Here is a 20,830-nt window from a genome sequence, read left to right as displayed (position 1 = left end):
CATCCAAGTAATTTATTGCAAGAAGCAACTACTTGCATGTGGGAGTAAGGATCCAGTTTCCCCCAGTCAAGAATCTCCCTGCTTACTTTTTGAAGGCTAATCTTTGTGTACTCCCTGTGTGTTTATCAGATTCCTTCTTGCCACAAATGAGATGGCAGCAGAATGGCTTTCCAAAACCATTCTTCAGAAAAGCATCGCTGGCAATTCATCACATGAGTACCGAGAGGCAATCCTCAAATATGTTAAAAATAACAGTTTCGGGGAAGTGCCCTATTTGTATGGTTATCATAATGATTCCCTGCAATCATCTTAATTAAGTGGCTACAACCCTTTATCCTCCCTTCACAAGTGAGATGCATAAGCACAGGGTTTCCAATGGGCCTGCGGTGGGGACTCTACCGCTGGAGCATATATAGAGAGTAGCTCTAGATATGCTCTGTGATTCTGGGGAAGAAGATTCTATGGTCTCTCCTCTGCTCCTATTATTTTTTTTTTATTGTTCTGTATGCTGTCTCCAAGAACTGAGCCGTTTTGGGTATGATTGTGGATCACCCAGATTTCTCAGCTACCTCTTCCATCAAATCTACACACAGTGTCTGCGCTGTGGTTTAGACACCCATACAGTTAAAACAGTGCAATCCTCTAGTGTGAGCACAGTCATATCAGAACCTCATTCAAATAACTTGTACCAGTACCCAATAACATCTTTACAACACTTTAGGGCTAGGTATGTGCAAATCTGGTTGTTGAGTCTCACCCAAAATATTCATCGAAAAAAGAAGACATAAAATGTTTTGAAATTCTATCCAAAACTGCAAGCTCACCAATATTTAGCTTTGGCATTTGAATTTTTGGAAATGTCACAGCTGATAAATAATGTATTATTTTCTGAGCTACAATGTAAATTTTTATTTTAAAACTCAAATCTGCTTAACTTCCAAAAATTAAGTGCTCTGCTCACGTACACATCAACCTATGGGATGGCTGCCTTTCCACTTAATACATTTAATAAAGGTGACCAGATGCTTTGTATTTTTAATGGCTTGTTCTGCATCCCAACAAAATGTCCCTGTTTTGGCTGCAACCGCAGATGATTCATTCTGAAAGCCTGCCCAGCTGCCCTGACACAGCCGAGGCAGGGCATGGTTAAAAAACAAGCCATCTGTGCAAAGGAGTGAGCTGGAGGAGTGCTTTGTCAGGCAAACACTGTCGTTTCTTGGTCACTATATTTTCTAGGCATCCAGTAACCCAAAAGTCCTATGGGTCCAACCTCTCTGCTTTTGCAGTTAGATTTTGCAGTTATATCCCAAGTCCCGTCATATTCTCTTCCCCCTTATTTTGAAACCTTTCAGCCTGCTCTGCTATATAAGATCGTGCGTAGATCAAACGTTTCTGGAAAATACAAGATGTTGATCCCACTTTCATTCTTTCGAATCATATGGCAAAATTCCTGACCCTGTGGCTGCATCAGCCAAGCCTTATGCTAGAAAAAAAGCAAAGAGGGATTCATTTATGGCTTTTCTGAATAATTAGCTCTGCCCAGTTCTGTATTAGCATCGCTATTGTCAGTGCTGCCAGAGGAGACATCCTGCATTCACGAACAGCCGTGCCACTCGCTTGCAGGCTAGCTGAATTCAAGGGCAAAATTCTACCCGCAGGCAAAGCTCCCCACTGCCTCGGCAAGAGGCAGGCATGCACGTCTGAAGGCCGAGTCTGGTCTTGAGTGTGTCGCTGAGATAAGCCACTTCAAGCCTTCAGAGGGTTCTGGCCCCACAGCATCCCCACAGCCCCGTGAGCTGCAGGCTGCAGTGGGGAGCAGCGCGGCCACGGTCCCCCTGCCCAGAGGACGGAGCGAGCGGCAGGAGCAGCTCAGCAGGACTCCGCCGGGCGGGGGAGGAAGCAAAGGCTCCTGTCAAGTTTTCTTTACAGCCTATGTTCTCTAGCATTTGAAAGAACCATTGCAAGTCAAGTCATCTGGCATGCATACGAATGACAAATATGCTTCAGAGGCAATAAATTAGCAATTTCAGGGCTTTATTTCCCCTCATGGACTAATTGCCAGAGATTATAGTATATTATGAGAAAGCAACGATACTAATGCCTAAATATGCTTCAGTGATTACACAGCTATCCTCAATAACCAAGCTGTTTAAATGTCAATGCAAGAAAGCTCTTTATTATGAGATTAAATATTATTTTGAAGCTATGCAATAGGAACTTCCCAGCCTTCACGCCTGCAATAATACTGTCTTGGAGCAATATATATTGGACAAACTCTGCTTTTTTGAAAATGTGTACAATAGAGAGTCCCAAAATATTTTTGTGCTGCAAACTTCAACAGCATTCTCGATAAGAAAGAGGATCTTGGTATCTTTTTATTTTGCATTTATCACTAACACGGTGCCTACTTCATTCTTTCCTCTACTTAATACTTGTGTATCATCACTGTATAGAGAAAAGAAATTCTTGTTTTCTGTTAGTGTGAGTGGGGAATCAAAACTCAAAGCCCTTTTCTTTTTTTTACGTCTCTAAATAAAACTCTCTCGCACAGATGCTTTTGACAGTCCTACCTCTCATGCCTCAATAAATCTGTTTATATCTGGCATTGCGAGAACCCCTGGAAATTAGAAGGAAGCTCCAACTTTCAGGTTCAGCTGTTGACACGAAGCAGAGAACAAAACTGCCTTTACGCCATAACTCCACAGTTCCACAGGTGACAGCTGGTGATCACAAGCTCAGGTGTGAATTTAAAAGGAGGGGAGGCTAAAAAGTCGTTAGCATCCCCCTAATCTCATACAGAACTCCCACGCTAGGTGATCTTGCCACACAGCTGTGCAGCCTTCCCCTGTAGATGACAGCAGCGCGTGACCCTGCAGAATACTGCAATGTTTTTCCAAGAACACCCAAAGCACCGCGGTGGGCGCCGATGGTAGGACGTGACTGCTCTGCTGTCCGGATCCAACACACCATTCCCCCACCACTGTTTATAAAGCTACCTGGTATGATGCCCACCATGCTTCATAAATGCAAATCAAAAGAACTATAACTTGGTCAAAGATCACATCTCATGTTCCCTATATATATATATATATGTGTATATATATATATAGGCCTGTGGGGATGGATCATGTAAATTTAAGGACAGAAATTACAGAAAGACAACTGCTAACGAAGTTGTGGTGGAATTTGCTCTTGAAAGTAATTTTTGTTTCTGTATGTTTCTTAAACATAGCCCGCAGATCTTTTCCATGGTGTGCTGCTGAAGTAAAGAGGTACTTCATACATGGATGACCAGGGAACTTACTAGCGAGAGTTCCATTATGCCCAGTTGTAGCAGGGACTGGACACTTGGATCCACATCCTAATACTTCCTGCTGCGACCTGGCAATCATTAATTCTGAATTTTTGTTGTTTTATCTTGGCTGATTTCTTCAGCCATTTTATATCTCACCTATAAAATGTAATGCTTGTTTACCTCAGAATGTCTGAAACTCTTTCTGATGCTCAGGTAAAAGACACCTGCCATATATGCTCAGAAAAGACATAAATTGCTCTATCATTTGTAACATTTTAAAAGATCTTCATCTATTAAAATCACAGTGTGACTGACAAGGAACATACTGAAAGGCCATGAGAATTTTTTTTCTGCTCTTCTAGGCAGACAATAATCTGACATCTTTTTTGTTATGTCTTGATTTAGAATATACGATGGGAAACCATGTCTTTATCCTTACAAAAGTAATAGACTCACAATACTGAAGTTAAGTAAATAACCAGAAGTAGTAACCTGACGCTGCTCAAAGGAGAATTAGGTGGACTTATAATAGAATTGGGAAAAATTACCTGTATTTGACCACTTTTATGCAAATATTATTTGAAAACAGATTAAAATCCATTTTAGTTTTTTGCAGGTACCTTACGAAATGCCCCATTATTCACAGCTCTCACTCACCATATATCCCGGTGCACACATACACTTCCCTGTGATGCTGTCACAATCTGCGCCGTTCTGGCAAGGGCAGGTGAGCTGGCAGCCTTCGCCGTAGTACCCAGGGGGACAGGTTTCATTGCAGTAGAGTCCAGCCCAGCCAGCTTTGCAGCTGCATTCTCCAGACAATGGGTGGCAACTAATGAAGACAGACAGACATTAATGACATGTGGACATGAAAGAAGAAACCAGTCCATAAACAGCAGTAGAACATTTTAAATGCAATGCCAGCAAGAGTCACACTAAGAACATAACAAACCTGAAATCTGTTAAGAATGGTGAACATAAGCAGCCATATAAATCAGGAAATCAATAGGGAATATGGTGCTAAATACCAAGTTGGCATGCCACTTCCAAACATCTGGGAACCGCCACAGCACTGGTAATTTTATACCTTTGAAGCTTATGCTTTTCCATTCTCAAATCAACGTGACTTGGGTTACCAACACTAACCACATCAGGATTAAGCCATCCTTATTGTATGACATACATGTGCCATACTATTTGGCTGTAATACAGTCATTAAAGATGTTCAGGGTTAGGAGAAATTCCAACGCATAGAGGAATGCAATCAAGAGAGTTGTGAAGATAAATCTGAGTCCTGTGGCACAAGTTTCTTTTCTATTCTATTCTATTCTATTCTATTCTATTCTATTCTATTCTATTCTATTCTATTCTATTCTATTCCGTTCCAGTTTGTGTTTTAAAAGAGAGTGCCACCTCAGCAGAACTTTTTCAGGAGGGAGAGGTAGAAAGTAAAGTGCTTTGGAAGGGAAAAATCTCCTTGGAAAAAAGAGTTCTGCAGGGAATATTCATCCACAGTGAACAGAATCGATCACTACCTGAAGCCTTGGGATTTATTCGAGGCAGGAGTCAACAGGTGCCCTGGGACTAAATCTCAGCCATGCAGGGAAATGAGTCAAGTTCCTTTATGCTGAATAATGAGCATTGCTGCCCAACATTAATCCTCTGGCTTTCATTTCTGCTCAGACAATTCCACACTGTCGTGAGACCGCACAGAGAGAAAAGCAGAAAGGAGAATCAAGCCCAACAGACCAGATAATGCCTAGTCCTTCCATATCTGGCAGGTGGAAGATTTACCCCCATCCCACCCTGTTCCTCCTGCTGTGAAACAGTTTATTCACTATTTTCTCTTCTACGAACAGAAAAAGCATCTCCCTGGTTTCCTTGGGGCACTGGCTTCCCACAGCAGGACGGCCACACTGTCCAGGGGAAGGCTGGAGATGTGTTGAGTCCTGGTTTGAAGAGACGGAGGTTTCTGGGGGATGGGAAGGGGGAGCGCAGGGGGATGTCTAGTCTGGGGAGATGAGGTGGTCAAAACAGAGAGCAGGGGATGGAGAGGGAATCTGATCTTTGGAACCAGACCCCATGTCGTCTGAGGCCAGCCGGGAGTGTAAGGCTTCACTGGAGAGCTCAGTCTGCTCTGGGGGCCTCTGCACCACAGGATCGGGCCATGATGGCACTGACTAGCCCTCGGTGAGAAAGATGAGAAATAATATTGCTACACATCAGATTTTGTCTATTATTCTCAGAACAGCAAAGAACAGAGATCTGCAAGGTGGCACCTTTCTGTGGACTTGCCTCCTGCTTTTTTGCCTCATAGAAACTATTTTCCTTTATGATTATTTATTGTTATAGTTTAATATTGCAGACATGACTGAACAGGTTTCTTTGGACCTATAAAATTAATACCGTATATGTTAATTTTCAAGGTAACCTCATTTAACGTAATTTCCAAGTAAGTTTCTGGCAATTACTGGTAGGAGAGGTTAGTCACATACTGTTGTGACTCAGAATGATCAAAGTTTGTGAGTGTCATATGTTTCATCATAAATAGTGTTTTACTGACTAATTAAAACAATTCATCAGCTTAACAAACTACCATCCATGAAATTCTTCTGACAAAGTGGTCCCTGAAATTACGGTTGTTCACAAAGCACCTCTTAACATTCAGATGAAAATAATAAAAGCTCGGGTTTTTTCCCCTCTGTGTCTATTAATCATTACCTAATAGGCGCAGAAAGTTAAAGAAATATTTTAAAGTGGATTTCTTGTTTCTCTGTTTTCGCTACTACTGCATGTATCATACGGTTCCGTGAGAACTGCATCTGTTGGCTAAATTCAATCTTTCAAACATAATATACGATCACGGCTGTTTGAATCAGTCTATGACAATTCAATTGAAAATACTATACTCAGTAAGAATTTCTGCTTCAAGGTTGGCTCCTTCAACAAAACGGACAGCTTTTTTGCATGGCATGCAAGCTACGTATTAAGGACTAAAAATCATCCTAATGTGCACTAAAATAAGAAGCAAGAACCAAACAGGCTTTGCAGAAGAGTCTGACGGAGGCAAGGGGCTCGGACTCCAAAACAATGCCCGGTAGAAGGTTGAGACCATATTCTGTCCCCCTAAAGCCTTTTTCCACTCTTTTATGAGACCACGAGCTAGGAAAAGTCCAATGCAGATGTTTGGGTCCCTGCATCCACAGAATCATCCTGCTGAACCAAGCGCAATTTTATTATCAGCCTAAGCATGTGAGAGTTTTGCTCTTCTCCTAAGCCAAGCACTTGTAGTCCTTCAGTGCTTTGAAATCCTTATCTTTTGCTGTCTTACAGAGTGCTGGCATTGTAGGATTAGGAAGAATCCTCCACGTTAAATTCCAGAGCTATGGCACCCATAACAATAGTTCTGGGTAGCAACAGCGGGTGAACAGACTGGACAGCAGGGGAAGGGAAACTTCTCTTTGACAGCAGCAGAATAAATCTTTCCAGAGCTTTCGGCAAGCCAAACATTAGCACACACCGTAGTGTTATGGTAGTGTAACGAGCAAAAGGACCTCAAAGCTCCACAGCTGGGTCTGAAATGTGGTTGCAGGCACGAGGGGACAAAGGAGATGTCGCAGATACAAAGAATACAATGCCCTGAATCACAAACACTTGTTTGACAATTAGGGTGCCCTGATGCAGTGTTAACTTGAAGATGGCTGTGATTTAGATGCTTAACCAAAATTCAGCAGACAGCTGTTCTCTTCCCAGTCTTGCCAGTGAATCTTGGCCATGTAACTTACTCTTTCTGCCTTCATCTTTCCCATCTGTAAAATGATGCCTTTCCTCCTTTGGAATCCCTTTAAAGATCTCCAGCTGATATCACTACATAGTACTGAGTTTTTAGTATTGTTTTTTTTTTATGCTGGTATGTATGAGTTATTCCAGTAATTAAAGTCATCAGAGTTACATACTAAACATATTGCAGCCCATGATGTAGAAATAGTATACGCATGTGTGAGTTAAGAATGCTTCTCTTATTATATTCGTATTCTGTAATTTAAACTATGTACCTAGACATATAACTAGAGCCAGGACACTCATCGCTCAGCCCGCCAGCCACCTATACATCCAGTCTATCCAGTGAACGAAATGCTAGCTGCACTGAAGTTGGAAAGTGTGGGGCACTTAATGGCAAATTTGTTAAGGCAAAGAACAGGATATACAGTTAGTAATGTGAATTTCTCATGTAATTCCTCCCTTCCTGTTCTGAATGCGCCTTTCAAGGTCATGAGTCCATGTAACATTTTGCCAGCATGGGGTGCAGCGTGTATAAGGCACATCTCCATGCCACCAACAAACTGAAATTAAGAAACACAAATAATTCCTCTGGAGAAGGATCACTGAATGGATGCGTAAGACAATGTGAGGCCTCTGAAAGGATCCCAGAAGGCAAACCTAACGTCTTCTTCCCAACCACTCTCCGTGAGCAGGAAGGGAACCTTATACTCTTGAAAGAGTTTGGCAGTGTAATACATCAGTATTTTGCATTGAATCTTAACAACTTTTATTTCTTTGAATCTCTTGCATAATGGGAAGGAATCGTGTGGAAAACCTCGAGTGAATGTGAGCAGCCAAGCGTTTCTCTGGCCCTAGGCCAAGTAGAGGTGGAAACTGGAAGCCATCCACCGCGCGCAACATGGCATGAGAAGGAAACTGTTCCATGGCTCTTGCTGCAGTTTGGAAGCTACCGTCCTCTCCCTCACTTTTCAGCCACATTTACAGCCATAAGATTTCTTTTTTAAAAATTTACTGGCTGAACTGAAAAACAGAAAGTCATTTTTGACCTTTAAATTTTTTAAGCATCTAATTTTGAGGAAATCTGAGGAAACCAGGTAATTTAACTTTCTCAAGGCAAATTGGAAAAAGAAATGCTTTAGACAGCACAGTCTGTTCCAAATTCTGAATTTGTTCTCCACACATCTTCCAGCCAACACAACTTCTTCCCAGTGAGTTTCCTGACTTTCTGTTTATACACTATCATCAGTCATCTCATCTTAATTAACAACAGCCCTAATCCCTTTTTAACAGTATTTTCTGTCTTTTGTTGTTGATACCACATTCAGTCTCCCTTACTGAAATGCCTTCTTGCTTTCAAAGAAACAGCCCCGATGAGACTGTAGGGCCACTACTTCGGTCCAGCACATCTTCAAGCCAGCCTCACTCAAGCGCACTATTCATTTAGGTCAAGGCAAAACTTCATGGAAGGTCTGTGGGGTCCAGTCCTTCCAAACTTTTCAGCATCAAGGCAATAATTAGTGTCTCTGGAGATCCACCCATTTTGTTAGACTTCATGACTGTAGGGAAGTGTGAAGGCTTAAGAGGTCTCTGTGTCTTCCTTCCCTTCTCTGACCTGGGAAAGACATCACTGTAGGCCTATGGCTCCACACACTGACTCCACAGCAGTGCCCACGAAAGGTGGGTTGGTGAGACTATTCCAGCTATTCATTTCCCTCTCTGCTTTTCAGAAGAGCAATCCAGGATTATGCCTTTCCGACTATTGTAGACTGTCTCAACATGGGCTTTTTGCGTGGGGGAATTTTTTACTGGTGTATCCTTCCCTGTAGAAGAACAGTTCAAGTCCCCAGCACATTCTAAATACCTAATTCTGAGGTTGTTCAAAAGTCCTGTACAAAGTGCCTTTCAGCGTGCTTTGATGCAGAAATTATTGGATGATGTTCTTCAGCCGTTACTATGCAGGAGGTTAGACTAGATGATCACACTGGTCTCTTCAGACATTAAAATAGACAGATCTATGAAAATAGAAAAGCTGATTGTGTATTTATTAATGTTCTCCCCCAACCTGCTCCTCAAGGCCCCCAGAACTTTCCATTCCAGCCAGTTCTCCAATAACCAGATCAAACGAGTCAAAAGCACTGACAGCAATAAGCGAGCTGCCCTCACCTTCTTTCAAGTGTTTATGTAATTATTCTACACACTTAAGTATTGCAACAAGTAGCCAACAGTTTAAACTGCTTCTAGGGAAAATAGACGGCTGTCAGTAAATGAATCACTTTGGAAGACCACAGTTCCAGTAATGATAAAAATTCAGGGGAGGAATGGGGGGAGGTGTGGGGGGAAGAGAAGTATGCTGCATGGGACTGGTTAAACAATCAGTAAAAAGGTTTATTCAGACATGCAGTGCCTTTGGAGAAGGTCGTTTTCCATCAACTCTGACACTCCTTGGCTCAGAAATTGACAGCACTCTGAGGAGCTCATTGAAAACTGGGAAGCTGAAATACTGTGGATGAATGAAAGAACATTTGCAGATCTACAGCTTGCTGATATCTCTTTGTTCCATAACAGCAGTGATAAGATGTAGAAAAAAGGGAGATGCTATCAATGGAGAGACTAGACTCATTTATTAAGGAAACAGAGATACCATCTTAGCAGAAGATGCTGCAAGTGAAGCTGACGGAGCAGTGATGGGCGGGAAGGCATAAAATATATCTGTCAGAGAGCAACCAGGCACGGGTCAGGTACACGGTGTGTAAGAACCACCACATGCCCAGAAAAGAGCTGTACGAGGATTCGATCCTCCACCTTTCTGAGCTCTCTCCAACTTGAGACCTCATCTTTCTTCACAGCTGGATGGTGCTACTCTGTTCTTTCAGGAATGATCTTCTGGCAGACCCTCCAGACAGCCTCCCATGTAGTTCTTTGTGTAACCCAGGATGAACTCTTCTTGCAGCTTCAAACCCACAATCTTCCCCCACCTAAAAGCCTCTTAATGAATTGAACACTTTTAGCTGAGAAACAGCAGCCAAGCTCAGCTTTGCCCGTGGCCCACAGTCCTTCCACTCTATTTATACCATGATGGGAAAAGGGGGACACAAGCAGGTTTCTGCAGGCTAGGCTGGGGGTGAAGACACACTGTGTCAGCTACTGTCCAAGAGCGTATTCTCACCCTCCGGTACACATGAAGAACAGCTTTCACTGAGGAGCAGTTTACCTCGTAGTTACCACAGGTTGAAGTCGTGCGCGCTGGCAGGTACTGCAGAGTAGTGTGACATGCAGGAATTTATACCTTAGCTCACTCTGCAGTAATTCTTGAGACATCCCCTATCCTCAGTACAACACAACATTAACCTTTTGTGTACAATGCTCAGCTCATGCCTTAGGGATGTTACTTTTTGCAATGATTTCATGATACACAAAATAATCAGAAGTGAGAGAAGCCTATTGTACGGAGCTACCTTTGAGGTGTCAAACACTTTGGATCCTTGCTGTCAAGCCCAGCAGAGCTAGAGCTGTCTTTCTGTAGAGGACTTGTAGCATCAGAATTACAAGGCGTCTAAATAATCCATTGTGAGCTCTGACTTTCAGTAAAGCAAAGCCTCGCCACTCACAGTTGAACTTGAATGCACAAGAAAGATCACCTGTTTATTTCCAAGACCAAGACAAATAGTGTCTATCTCAAGCGCACAAACAGATTTGCCTGAAGTGTTTGTGTGCGTGTGAGTGTGTGTGTGCGCACGCACACAAATTAGGTGGTATTGCTTGCATACATAATTGAGGAGAGTGTTTATATTTTAGCGGGCTGCAGGATTGCAAGTTAGGTTTGTCATCATCAGCAAGACAGTCAGGTCCCTACCTGTCTGGTTTAAAATTGAGGAATGTCCGTATCAAGGGCATATTTGCTTGGGCATCAATTATCCCCACCTCCCTCTGAAGCCCCCACAATCCAGAATTGGCTATGAATGCTTAACAGTAATGGACAGAAAAAGGCGGAAATCAAATGGGAGCTGAGGGGCTCAGCATCTTGCAGGCACCGTAAGAAAATGTGGGCCCTCCAGTCCATCAGAATAGCTCAGGCCAGCGTGGGTTTGCTGCCCAGGCTGCCTCTCCTGCACGCGAGGGAGTGAGGAATCACCAAACAGCAACTCCAGCAGTCAGTAAACAAGGCAAGGAGTTACAAAAGGTAAGAAATAGCATAATAGGGAAGTCTTAAATTCTTTTTTTCAGAGCTCAGAAAACTCAATTCACGCTTGCAATGGGCAAGTAAATTCAACCTATCTCATGTTAAGTGTAAGTCTGTTTGTGGCTCTAGCTCTTAGTAATGAGAAACTGAAGAATCAGATCCTAAAAAAAGCAAAAGGGAATAAAACATCGAAACCTGACCTTTTACATGAGGTGTATTCCATTTTAGGTATACTTCCTTGATATTTATTTTCCCGAATATTTCACGCATACACATACTGAATGAAGAGCAAAAACAGGCACACACAAGAAGAGAAGAGATGTCTATTTTGACAATGTCGACTTTGTTACAGTTCCATAGACTGACTTGGGGATATTGATTTTGGTCTATTTATAAATATGCCTCAAGTGTTTTCAACAAGGTAATTTGCCACGAGACATAAACTGAAGCAAATTAGGTTTCATTTTGAAAGTCCCCTTGCTGTCTATAGATCTAACAAGAAAACCCATGTCATAAAAAGAGCCAAAATGATGGACTTGAGTAAAGATAATATTATTTAAACTTCAGTGGGTTATTATACATATATATGGGCATCATGTGACAGTTCTTGTGCCTAGAAGACTGCAGTTACAGGACAAGGTCATATGTCAGATTGTTTCAGATTTTAGCAGAACTGTTGAAATAGTTAACAGATATACGCTTAGTAGCTGACTGGACTGGGGCTTACGGTTCCAAACCTGAGTTCATTTAAATCAAAGGTTGCAATACAGAGGAACCGACTGTGATCTTAATTAAAACCACCAAGAAAAAGGGAGTGGGTGTGGTTAATTGAATTTTTTCCCAAAGCTTTTATTTGCCCAGTCCCTGCACTAGTACATAATACGACGTACATACCTGAGAGTATTGGTAACATTGCAAGGACATCTCTTGTTGCATTTGAGGCCATAGAAACCTTCTGGACACATTCTTTCTTGGCAATGAATCCCTTTAAATCCAGGGTCACACATACAGGCTCCATTTACATGGTAACACTTTGCACCATTTTGGCAGTCACATCTCTGTGTGCACTGAAAGCCGTATGTCCCAATGGGACACTCTTCCTGACACCTGCAATGAAATATGTGAGACAGGATCCAATCAAACGCTGCCGTCTAGTCTGCTTATGACTTTCATATGGGAATGTTTTTGTTAATGAATTAAGTACAAAATCATTGCTCATTTATTTAACTAATATACTGTGAACTGATGATATCATTGGAGTGATGCGATATCTTGGGCATGTAAATTGCTGTGAACTGAAAGTGCGTTAATCTCTGTCCAATTATATCCTGCAAAATTTGCATTAGTTAATATTATCTTGGTCAACAAAGTGCATTCTTGTTTCCTGGACTTTTGACAATTGTATTCATCAACCATAAGAAATTGATATAGAATAAGATAATTTATAAAAAAAACCTCATCTGTTTGCTTTCTCTTTATTACAAAAGGATTGTGCACCTTCTTTAAAAGCATACGTTCCTCTTAGCAATAATGAGGATTGAAAGGGAATGTGGTCTATTAAGCAATATTGAGTAAAGTGTTCTCCAGCAACGTACAGTTTTGCTTTCCCGCCTATGCTGTCATTGCACCAGCTTTCTACCAACTAGGAGAAAATATACTCCTTTGTCTTTTGTGTGGGTTCTGAGTAACTAAAGCTCGAATTTGCTTTTCGTTTCTTACTCCTGGGATGCTGAGTGGTATAAAATCTCAAGACAAATCACTTTCACGCTCCTTAGTGTAGTATCTTCTACAAAATTGCCAACATTTTTAATATTTGATACACATAAAAATGGAACCTGCAAACACTCTACACAGACTGTTTTAAATTGCACCTTCTGTGCACTGCTTAAAATATTTCCCTACTGGATACATTACGAAATCTGCCAAAAAAGTCTGTTTCATTGTCCTACACAACCAGTTTACGTGTTTATAATATTTCCTACTCTGAAAAGCTCAACTAAGTTCCTAAAGAAAGCAACTGATTCCGTGCTTGACATAACTCAGTGGTTTCAAAATTCTGCAACGAGTCAGTACTACAGTTTACATGATCCACCGTGAAATACAGATAGGCCTTTTCAGTTTATAAAAAAAAAAAGAAAAAGAAGCCCAGAAAAGCCCAATTCCCTTATCGCATGGATGCCAGATATTGGAAATTGCCTATCAGCATTAATTTAATCCTGAGCATTGATTAAAGTGTGTACTGTAAACTCGGTGGATAGAGGCAATTGTTAAATGTCTTTCTGCGGGTCATTTCACAGCTGGCAGGTGAGAGTTAATATAATGATCGGTAATAAAAGATTAATGTGTGATGCAAGCCAGGCAAAACTGCAATGAACACAGCCAGCGTATAAGAAGAGCGTTACCTTTGCAGCTTCAGCTTATCATGTTTTACTAAAAATAAATGAACAAAGCAAAAGGCCTAGCTAGGGATGTAATTGCAGCAAGCACCCCCACAGTTAGCAGTTACACAGTCCAAGTTCAGGAGTTCCTCTGAGACCCAAAGCGAGAGGAGCCCGTGGCAAACAGGAAGGGAAGGAGCCCAGAGAAGCCCCGGCAGTACTGGCTGCTGGCCCTGCTGCTCTCAGGGTAATTCAGCTGCAAAGGAAATAACCAGCAAAGAATGGGCAACATTAGGACCAAAACACTTCAAGCAAATGAAATGCAATGAAGAACATATTAAGATGCCTTATGTCTCCATTGCTGTATCCAGCTCGACTGGTTAGCAGGAGAGCGCTGTACTCAACGAGATGAATACTTAGTCAATAGTGCACTATATCATTCTATATTTATAGAAGATGAAGCATTACCTAGCAAGGAGAAAAGCATCTGGAAATGAAATATTGACGACCTAATCCATTTACATAATTAGCCTTTTTCTACTAACAATTTAACCAACTTATTTATTTGGAGATCAAGCAGCTACCGCTAATGAATTTTATACAAAGAATACTAATAATGACTCCTCTGGAACATAAGAATAATCACAGCAGGAATTAGCTTTCTACTTAAACATCCTTCCTTTGCAACATATCAATCTAATGTGTCCATAGCACCATTAACAACCAGATACATTGTTCAATTAAATTACAAAATGAGCTGCTAAGCCCTAGTTATGTTTCTTGTTTAATTTGCATTGCTTTCTGCCTATCTGGGGAGATTCGTATTATAATATCCACTGAACTTTAATATGTACTATAATTATTTGGGTTGGGATAGGATAATATGGCTGTCACCTGTAGAATTAATGGAAGCAATTTCACAAAATATTAAACATAAGACAGCCCGCTTAAGAGATTAACTTAGTACATGCACCTACATTTTTTCCAGATAAATTTTTTTTCATGGAATAATGCTGTGAAGTTTTTTAGGCTTTTCTGTTTGCTTGTTTTGAAACAGTGATCACATTTATGTAGCACAGACAAATACTAAAAGCCATCCAAAGTACACTAAATTGGAGACTGCTATTCTGTCGTTAAAAGATACAGGTAAACACAACAGCAGGAGAATAACTCTGCTCATATTGTTATAACAAATGGGGTATTTATTCTGGTAAGATTCAATCTTTAGGTTTAATGGCCATATGGAAAACAAAGCTAAACCAGTATGGTCGCTTTTCCTGTCAGCCACTGAATTCTCTCTCAGACACCCCATCCTCAGCTTCTGACTGTGCTCTGCTATTATTCCTTTCCAGTTTGCAAAACATACATTTACATGACACTTCCAGTCATTTTCGCAGAGTACAAAGCTGCCTGGAGTTATTAACAGCGCTTGCCAATTTCCTCGCGATTTAGTGCAGTGCCACTTCCTGGAAAACAGGTAGGGAATAAAGTGTGGCAATTACACTTACATAGACCTTTATGACCATTTAATCCTCACCCATATTTATCAAACTATATGTTATTATCTTCCGCACAAGATGATGAACAGTGGTATTATATAGTACTTATTGACAATTAAAAAAAGATTATAGTAGATAAAGAGTGTTTACGTTTTTATTGTTGTTATTCACAATATCTGTTATTATTAAGAAAAGTTTTTCATTGCCTGGTAAAATTTTAAAGAAAACACTATTTTGTTGTGCAGCAGCACTCTTCTGCTATATTTGCAATTACACCGTAACACTGAACAGTTGCCTGAGACCCAGAAAGTAAAACAGACTCTAAGCTAAAATGGTGCTGACTGACCTGTCCCATTGTCCACGCTGTATGAACACATAACTAAGGAAAGCAATTCCGACTTTTTAAAGACCTTGTGCCTGCTCCTGCCCTCACGGAAATCAATGGGCAATCTACCATCAGCTAAGTGTAGTTAACGGCGAGCTAAGGGTACGCGTGCCCGTTCGGAACAAACCCGTACCGGCAATGTGCCGGCCTGGCCCTAGTGAGAATCTAATGGGCCTAAGGTTTCACTTCCCATATTGAAGGTTGATTGAAGGCTGATAGATAAACATGTTCTAACCTTTTGAGAACATGTTTGAAAGGTTGGAATTTTTATGCTAATACAGCTTTTTCCTGCTGTTAGAAAATCTTTCCCAAGGGCCCATTTACCTAACTTTCTCCTATTCTCATTCATCCTTCCACACACCTGCATTTCTGCTCTTCTGCCTCTCCCTTCAGTGTCCATCTCTCACTTCCCTGCTCCAGGAGGGGGCAGGTAAGCATTTCCTAAGGGTTTTGCTTGGGTGCACAATGTGACCTTCCCTTGGCATCTTTTCCGCCTCTTCCGACTGATTACGCCTTATTTTCTCCCTCCTTGCTTCTGTCTTCCCAAGCAACATCTCTCTCTGGGGTGCAAATCTCTCTCACTTTTCTCCAAGTACGGATCTGAAGAGCCCACGCTCCCTCTGCTCAAGGACAATTCTTGTGCACGGTCAGGTCTGCCCTGTAGGGTCTCCTCTGCCCAGTCTCTCCCCGAGACGCCTTCTCCAGCCCCTCTCTAAGCAAAACCCCCTGCTTTTGACAGCCCACAGAACTAGGTCTTCTGCTTTCTACCTGCCAACTCCTTTCCTCATCCCCAACGGTCCTTTCTCTACTCTTACTGCCAGAGTGTGTAAGTGTGGCCGTTCAGCAGCTCCATTACTGTTCTCTTCTGTGCCACGTGCCCGTAGCAGAGCCAGCTCTTCTGCTGCATGTCCTCCCTCGTGGCTGGGGAAGTTGGCTGCAGGCTGCTGGCTGGGAGCTCCCAACAGCTCTAACGCCATTGATTCACCTACAGCCAGAAACCCATCTAGGTCTGCAACGACCAGATGAGGAGACCTAGAGACAGAGGGCCTCTGTCAGCCTTCCCGAGCATGGCCAGGACTGGGGACGGCTTGCGATTGAAGTGTGGTCATCAGTACAAATGCCCAGGCTGCACAGCTGCTTCCGTTAGTGAAATTGTCTCCAAAAGGAGATAAAGCGAAAGCTTTGGTTAGCAACAGTAATTATATGGCACCCTATGGATGGAATCACTGTCTCCAGACGGAGGATGGGGAAGAAAGACACACTGATGTCTTCTCCACAAAATTAATTTGAAATAATTAGTATTTTCACCATATTCAACCACATGCAAACCCTGAAATAATCTCCAGAGCCCCGTCCAACTACTGCTGTTGATAAAATGGAAACAAGGAACTTCCACATTTAATGGGAACGAACATGGCCTTCTGAACCCCAGCACAGTGTTGCAGGTTGGTCTCTTTGCGTGCTACAAAGACTTGCTGATTGTAAAATGAAGCAAGAAATGGGAAATTCCAATGAGCTTTGCTGCATAAAAGCATAATTGTAGCATATGTCAGTATAGTGATACTAGCTTCTTAAAGCTAATAAAAAAAGGGAAGATAGAGGAGAAGGGGCGTAGCATACACTAGTGAGCTGTGCTCACGGTCTTTGGACACAGTCACCTCTAGCGAGAACTGCATCTGAACACTTGTTTAACTGCAGCTTCCCCACCACCGTTAGCCCTGCCGGCAGGATTAGCTGGAGGGCTCAGCCAGCACGTGTCACAATCCCACCTTGACTTTGCTGTGTAGTCATTTTGCTGAATCCATGACACCTTTGTAAAACAATATTATCATCTTCCCTGATCGATCTATGGGTGAAGGCTCTCATTTATAAATGTTGAGCATTTATCACCTTTTGTAGGTGTCTGAGATGGATCAGTGCTGCAGCAGCACCGAGGGGCAGAAGGAAACATTAAACTGCTGCATTGCTTACTCTTGAGGATATTAATTTGTATAAATACAGTTCATTTACATATCTTGTAAACATGGAATGCTCTCTATTAAATTTATCACTGTAAATATCTAAATTAAATTTAATCCATTAAATTTTAAAAGTTATATTAAAAAAACCCTGTAAATGGAGAGCATTGCCAATAAAAAGCAATAACATTGTCACATTTATAATGCTTGAACTGCTTCAGAAGGATGAACCTAATTGGAGCAATAGAAACATAACACCATTTTTCAGAGAGTAAGATTGTCCTAGAAGGGATATAAATATTGCCAATCCATGGCTAAAACTAAAGACTTTGGGGTTTTGATTTTTACCTGTCTCCTATATAGCCAGCTGTACAGACGCATTTTCCTGTCACGGGGTCACAGTGTCCTCCGTTGTGGCATGGACAGTCCTGGCTGCAGTTAATTCCAAATGTCCCAGGAGGACATGGCTGTGCACACACCAGCCCCTGGTAAGGTTGCAGAAAGAGCAATATTTCAGTCAATATTCGTAATGCAATAAATTTCTATATGCAGCTTGGATTTTTCTTGTCCTTGCTAAAACTGGATCTAAGTGTAGCGGCAGTATTTTTTCTGTTTAAGATGGACTAAAGACATTCTCAAAATTCTGTTACCAGATTAAATTCCAGTCTACCCTATCTCCAGAAGGGATTTTTCTTGCCACTCTACAGTCACTGATAATTCTCTCCTTTGGATCTCCCCCCTAAATTGCAGCTGGGGTGGCAGGATATTCACTACCCCCCCAATAGATGCAGGAAGGCTTAGGAGAGGTTCAAGGCAACCACAGAAGGCTACAAAGCTGCATGTGTGCTGCTGGGGGGGTTTGTGAAATAGAGAGTCAGAAAAGTTGTTGGATATACCCTGGGTAAGTGTCACAAAGTGGACATTTGGGAAGAGGGGGACTGTTGAAAAGACTGCACTGGGAAGATGAAGTTCTGCTAGTTGTGATAGTCTATGATGATCTCCCCTGTTCAGACAGCCCCATTTCATCCAACCACGAAGACGACCAAATCCAGCTGCTGGAGAAGTTCTCTACTACTCTTCAGATCCTACCCACTTTGTTCCTTCTGCTCTCATCCAGCCCCACACTCATCTTTCCAAGCAGCACAGATGGCATCTGCCAGTGCTTTGTCTAAGCCATGGAGGAGGCAGGATGGAAACAACAGACTGGGATAGTTCCAGAAAGCCACCAGTGACGACGCAGAAACAATTTGACTCTCCACATCAGCAGCGCAGCAGTCTTTTGGCCAGAAGAAGTGATTTTGCAGTGGAATATCTGCGTAACCTCTGAACACTGGCTAGATGCATCATCCAACATCTTCTCAGCTTCTCATCCAACCTTGGAGCCATATCTCAGTCCCTGACCTGCCTCAACTCCACACCTTTGTGGCTACCTCCTTCCCCCATTTTATGCTCCCAGCCCTCTGCTCTCCTGCCTCTTTATTCCAGTCTACACCAAGCCCTTGTTGCAGGCTCCCTTTCAGTTCTCTCCTTCATCCGGACCCAAATCCCCATCTCTGAGTTTTTTCCTCCTTTCCCTCCCTGCTTAACCATCCTTGGAAGTGCAAAGCCAGACTGCCATTCCCGGTTCTGCGCCCTGGTACTGCTCATCAGGAAAAGCAACTGCTGGGCAAGCCTTGTTCCAGCTGCTCAGCCCCAAGGCAGAGAACACCTCCCATGAGGTGTGTCTTTGGAGAATTTACCCGCCAAACTCAGGTGCTTTTCCCCCAGGTATCAATTGGGGGAATCAATCAAATAAGGCCAAGTATCAGGGCCTTACAAGGATTCCCCTAGACTTTCTTAGAAGTTGTATGAATGTTTTTTTTCTGTCAGCAAACATAAAATGTGAGGCTGGCATCCAGCTGAGTAACTTCAGCCAAAACAAGTCTGGCAGAGCTGTGATCTGAAGACGGGGTCCTATAATGGAAAACGTTTGGCAACTGCAGCAAGTGGTGCTGCTGCCAGTGCCATGCAGAGTGCACTTGGAGAGAACTGGTGAGGGTTTGTCCCTCTTTTATTTTTTATTCTTTTTTAAATCTCTCAGAAGTCTTATTTTCCTAACCAAGCCCCAGGGGCTCTGAGTTTTGACCAAGGCATATAATAGCCACAACTTACACAAAACATAAAACGGGAACACAATGGCTGCTTTCACTCCTTGGGGTTCTTGCTCAACGGTTTGGCAAGTTTAGCAATATCAACAGCCCCAAAGTGGAGAGGCTGCTCTTCAGTGTAATCATAAAACAGATACTTCAAGCCTTTCCTAACCAGTGGTAGGTGGCTCCTTGGCTATAAAACAGACAGGTTGGCCTCAGTTCAAGAACTTTCAGATTACAGTGTTAAAAAACTGGTGTCTCTGGACTTGAGTAATACACAGCACTATATATCTGAAAATCTAAGTATCCATTTATCTTGATAATAAATACTTTCTCTCTTCACGTCTCAAAAGGAACAGGATTTCTATCAACAAATGATGAGAAAGCAATACTCTGTGCTGCATCCCCCTGGAGCCAAGCGAATCTTTAGGCATACTTTTTGCATTAATATCTACTAAGGGAATCCAAAACATCCCTCTCTGGAGGATCAAATGTCAGACCAACGCTTCCTGCTGCTTATACATCTAATCAGTAAAGTTCACCCCATCAGCACCTTTTTTAAGGCCCTGATCTCATCAGATTCTGCCTTTGACATTGTTTGCTATATTATTACCGTTTTGTAGCATAGAAAAGATTTTTTTCTGCTACATTTTCTCACACACCCCCACGTTTCAAATCCACACCAGAAAGAAAAATAGCCAAAAATACAAATTATAGTTGCTTCATAAAGCCCAGAGGCAATAAGAAAGAAGTGATTAGCAGAATGTGTTGTATTAACGTGGCACCACGATGTAGAGCCTTGAGAATGGGATCTGGGAGCAAACGGGGTGTGTTGCCAATGGCAAATGTTGTGTCCTGTAAGGAAAGAATGCTGCTTTCCTGAGCACGGAGATCTAGTCCTTCAAAAGTGTCTCTGAGAAGCATTGTAAATGCTGAATTTAACTTCTCTCCCTACTTCCTGAGAGTGCTTGGAGAATTTAATACTGCAAATGAGAAAGATGTATAGAATTAAACCTGTAAATTGTTAATGAGGCCCTAAAGCAGCCACCCACCAGCTCCCATGGCCACAGACACACAGAGTGGAAAAAGCCCATCATAGTCTGCTGGAAGCCACGTTGTGTTGACTAGTTCAACAGCATATGCTGTTAGCCTTCATCCCCTTGGTGAAAAACCCATGGGACAGCAAAATCTCAAGGGACACAGTTCGTATAACTTGTTGTGCT

At 42.2% G+C, this 20,830-nt stretch overlaps 1 protein-coding gene across 1 annotated transcript in view; it reads right to left on the bottom strand.

Moving 5' to 3' along the window:
- The window catches only part of MEGF11 (multiple EGF like domains 11), a 279,625-nt gene that overhangs the window by 75,247 nt on the left and 183,548 nt on the right, over window positions 1–20,830 (bottom strand). Inside the window, exons 9-11 of the mRNA XM_054214943.1 lie at window positions 17,827–17,963; window positions 12,153–12,365; window positions 3,953–4,127 (exon numbers count right to left, since the gene is read on the bottom strand). Coding sequence (XP_054070918.1) covers window positions 3,953–4,127; window positions 12,153–12,365; window positions 17,827–17,963 — 525 coding nt within the window. The remainder of the gene's footprint in view (window positions 1–3,952; window positions 4,128–12,152; window positions 12,366–17,826; window positions 17,964–20,830) is intronic.

Source organism: Rissa tridactyla, chromosome 9 (assembly GCF_028500815.1).
Source record: "Rissa tridactyla isolate bRisTri1 chromosome 9, bRisTri1.patW.cur.20221130, whole genome shotgun sequence".
Classification (NCBI taxonomy): domain Eukaryota; kingdom Metazoa; phylum Chordata; class Aves; order Charadriiformes; family Laridae; genus Rissa; species Rissa tridactyla.
This window is presented reverse-complemented; position numbering and strand designations above follow the sequence as displayed.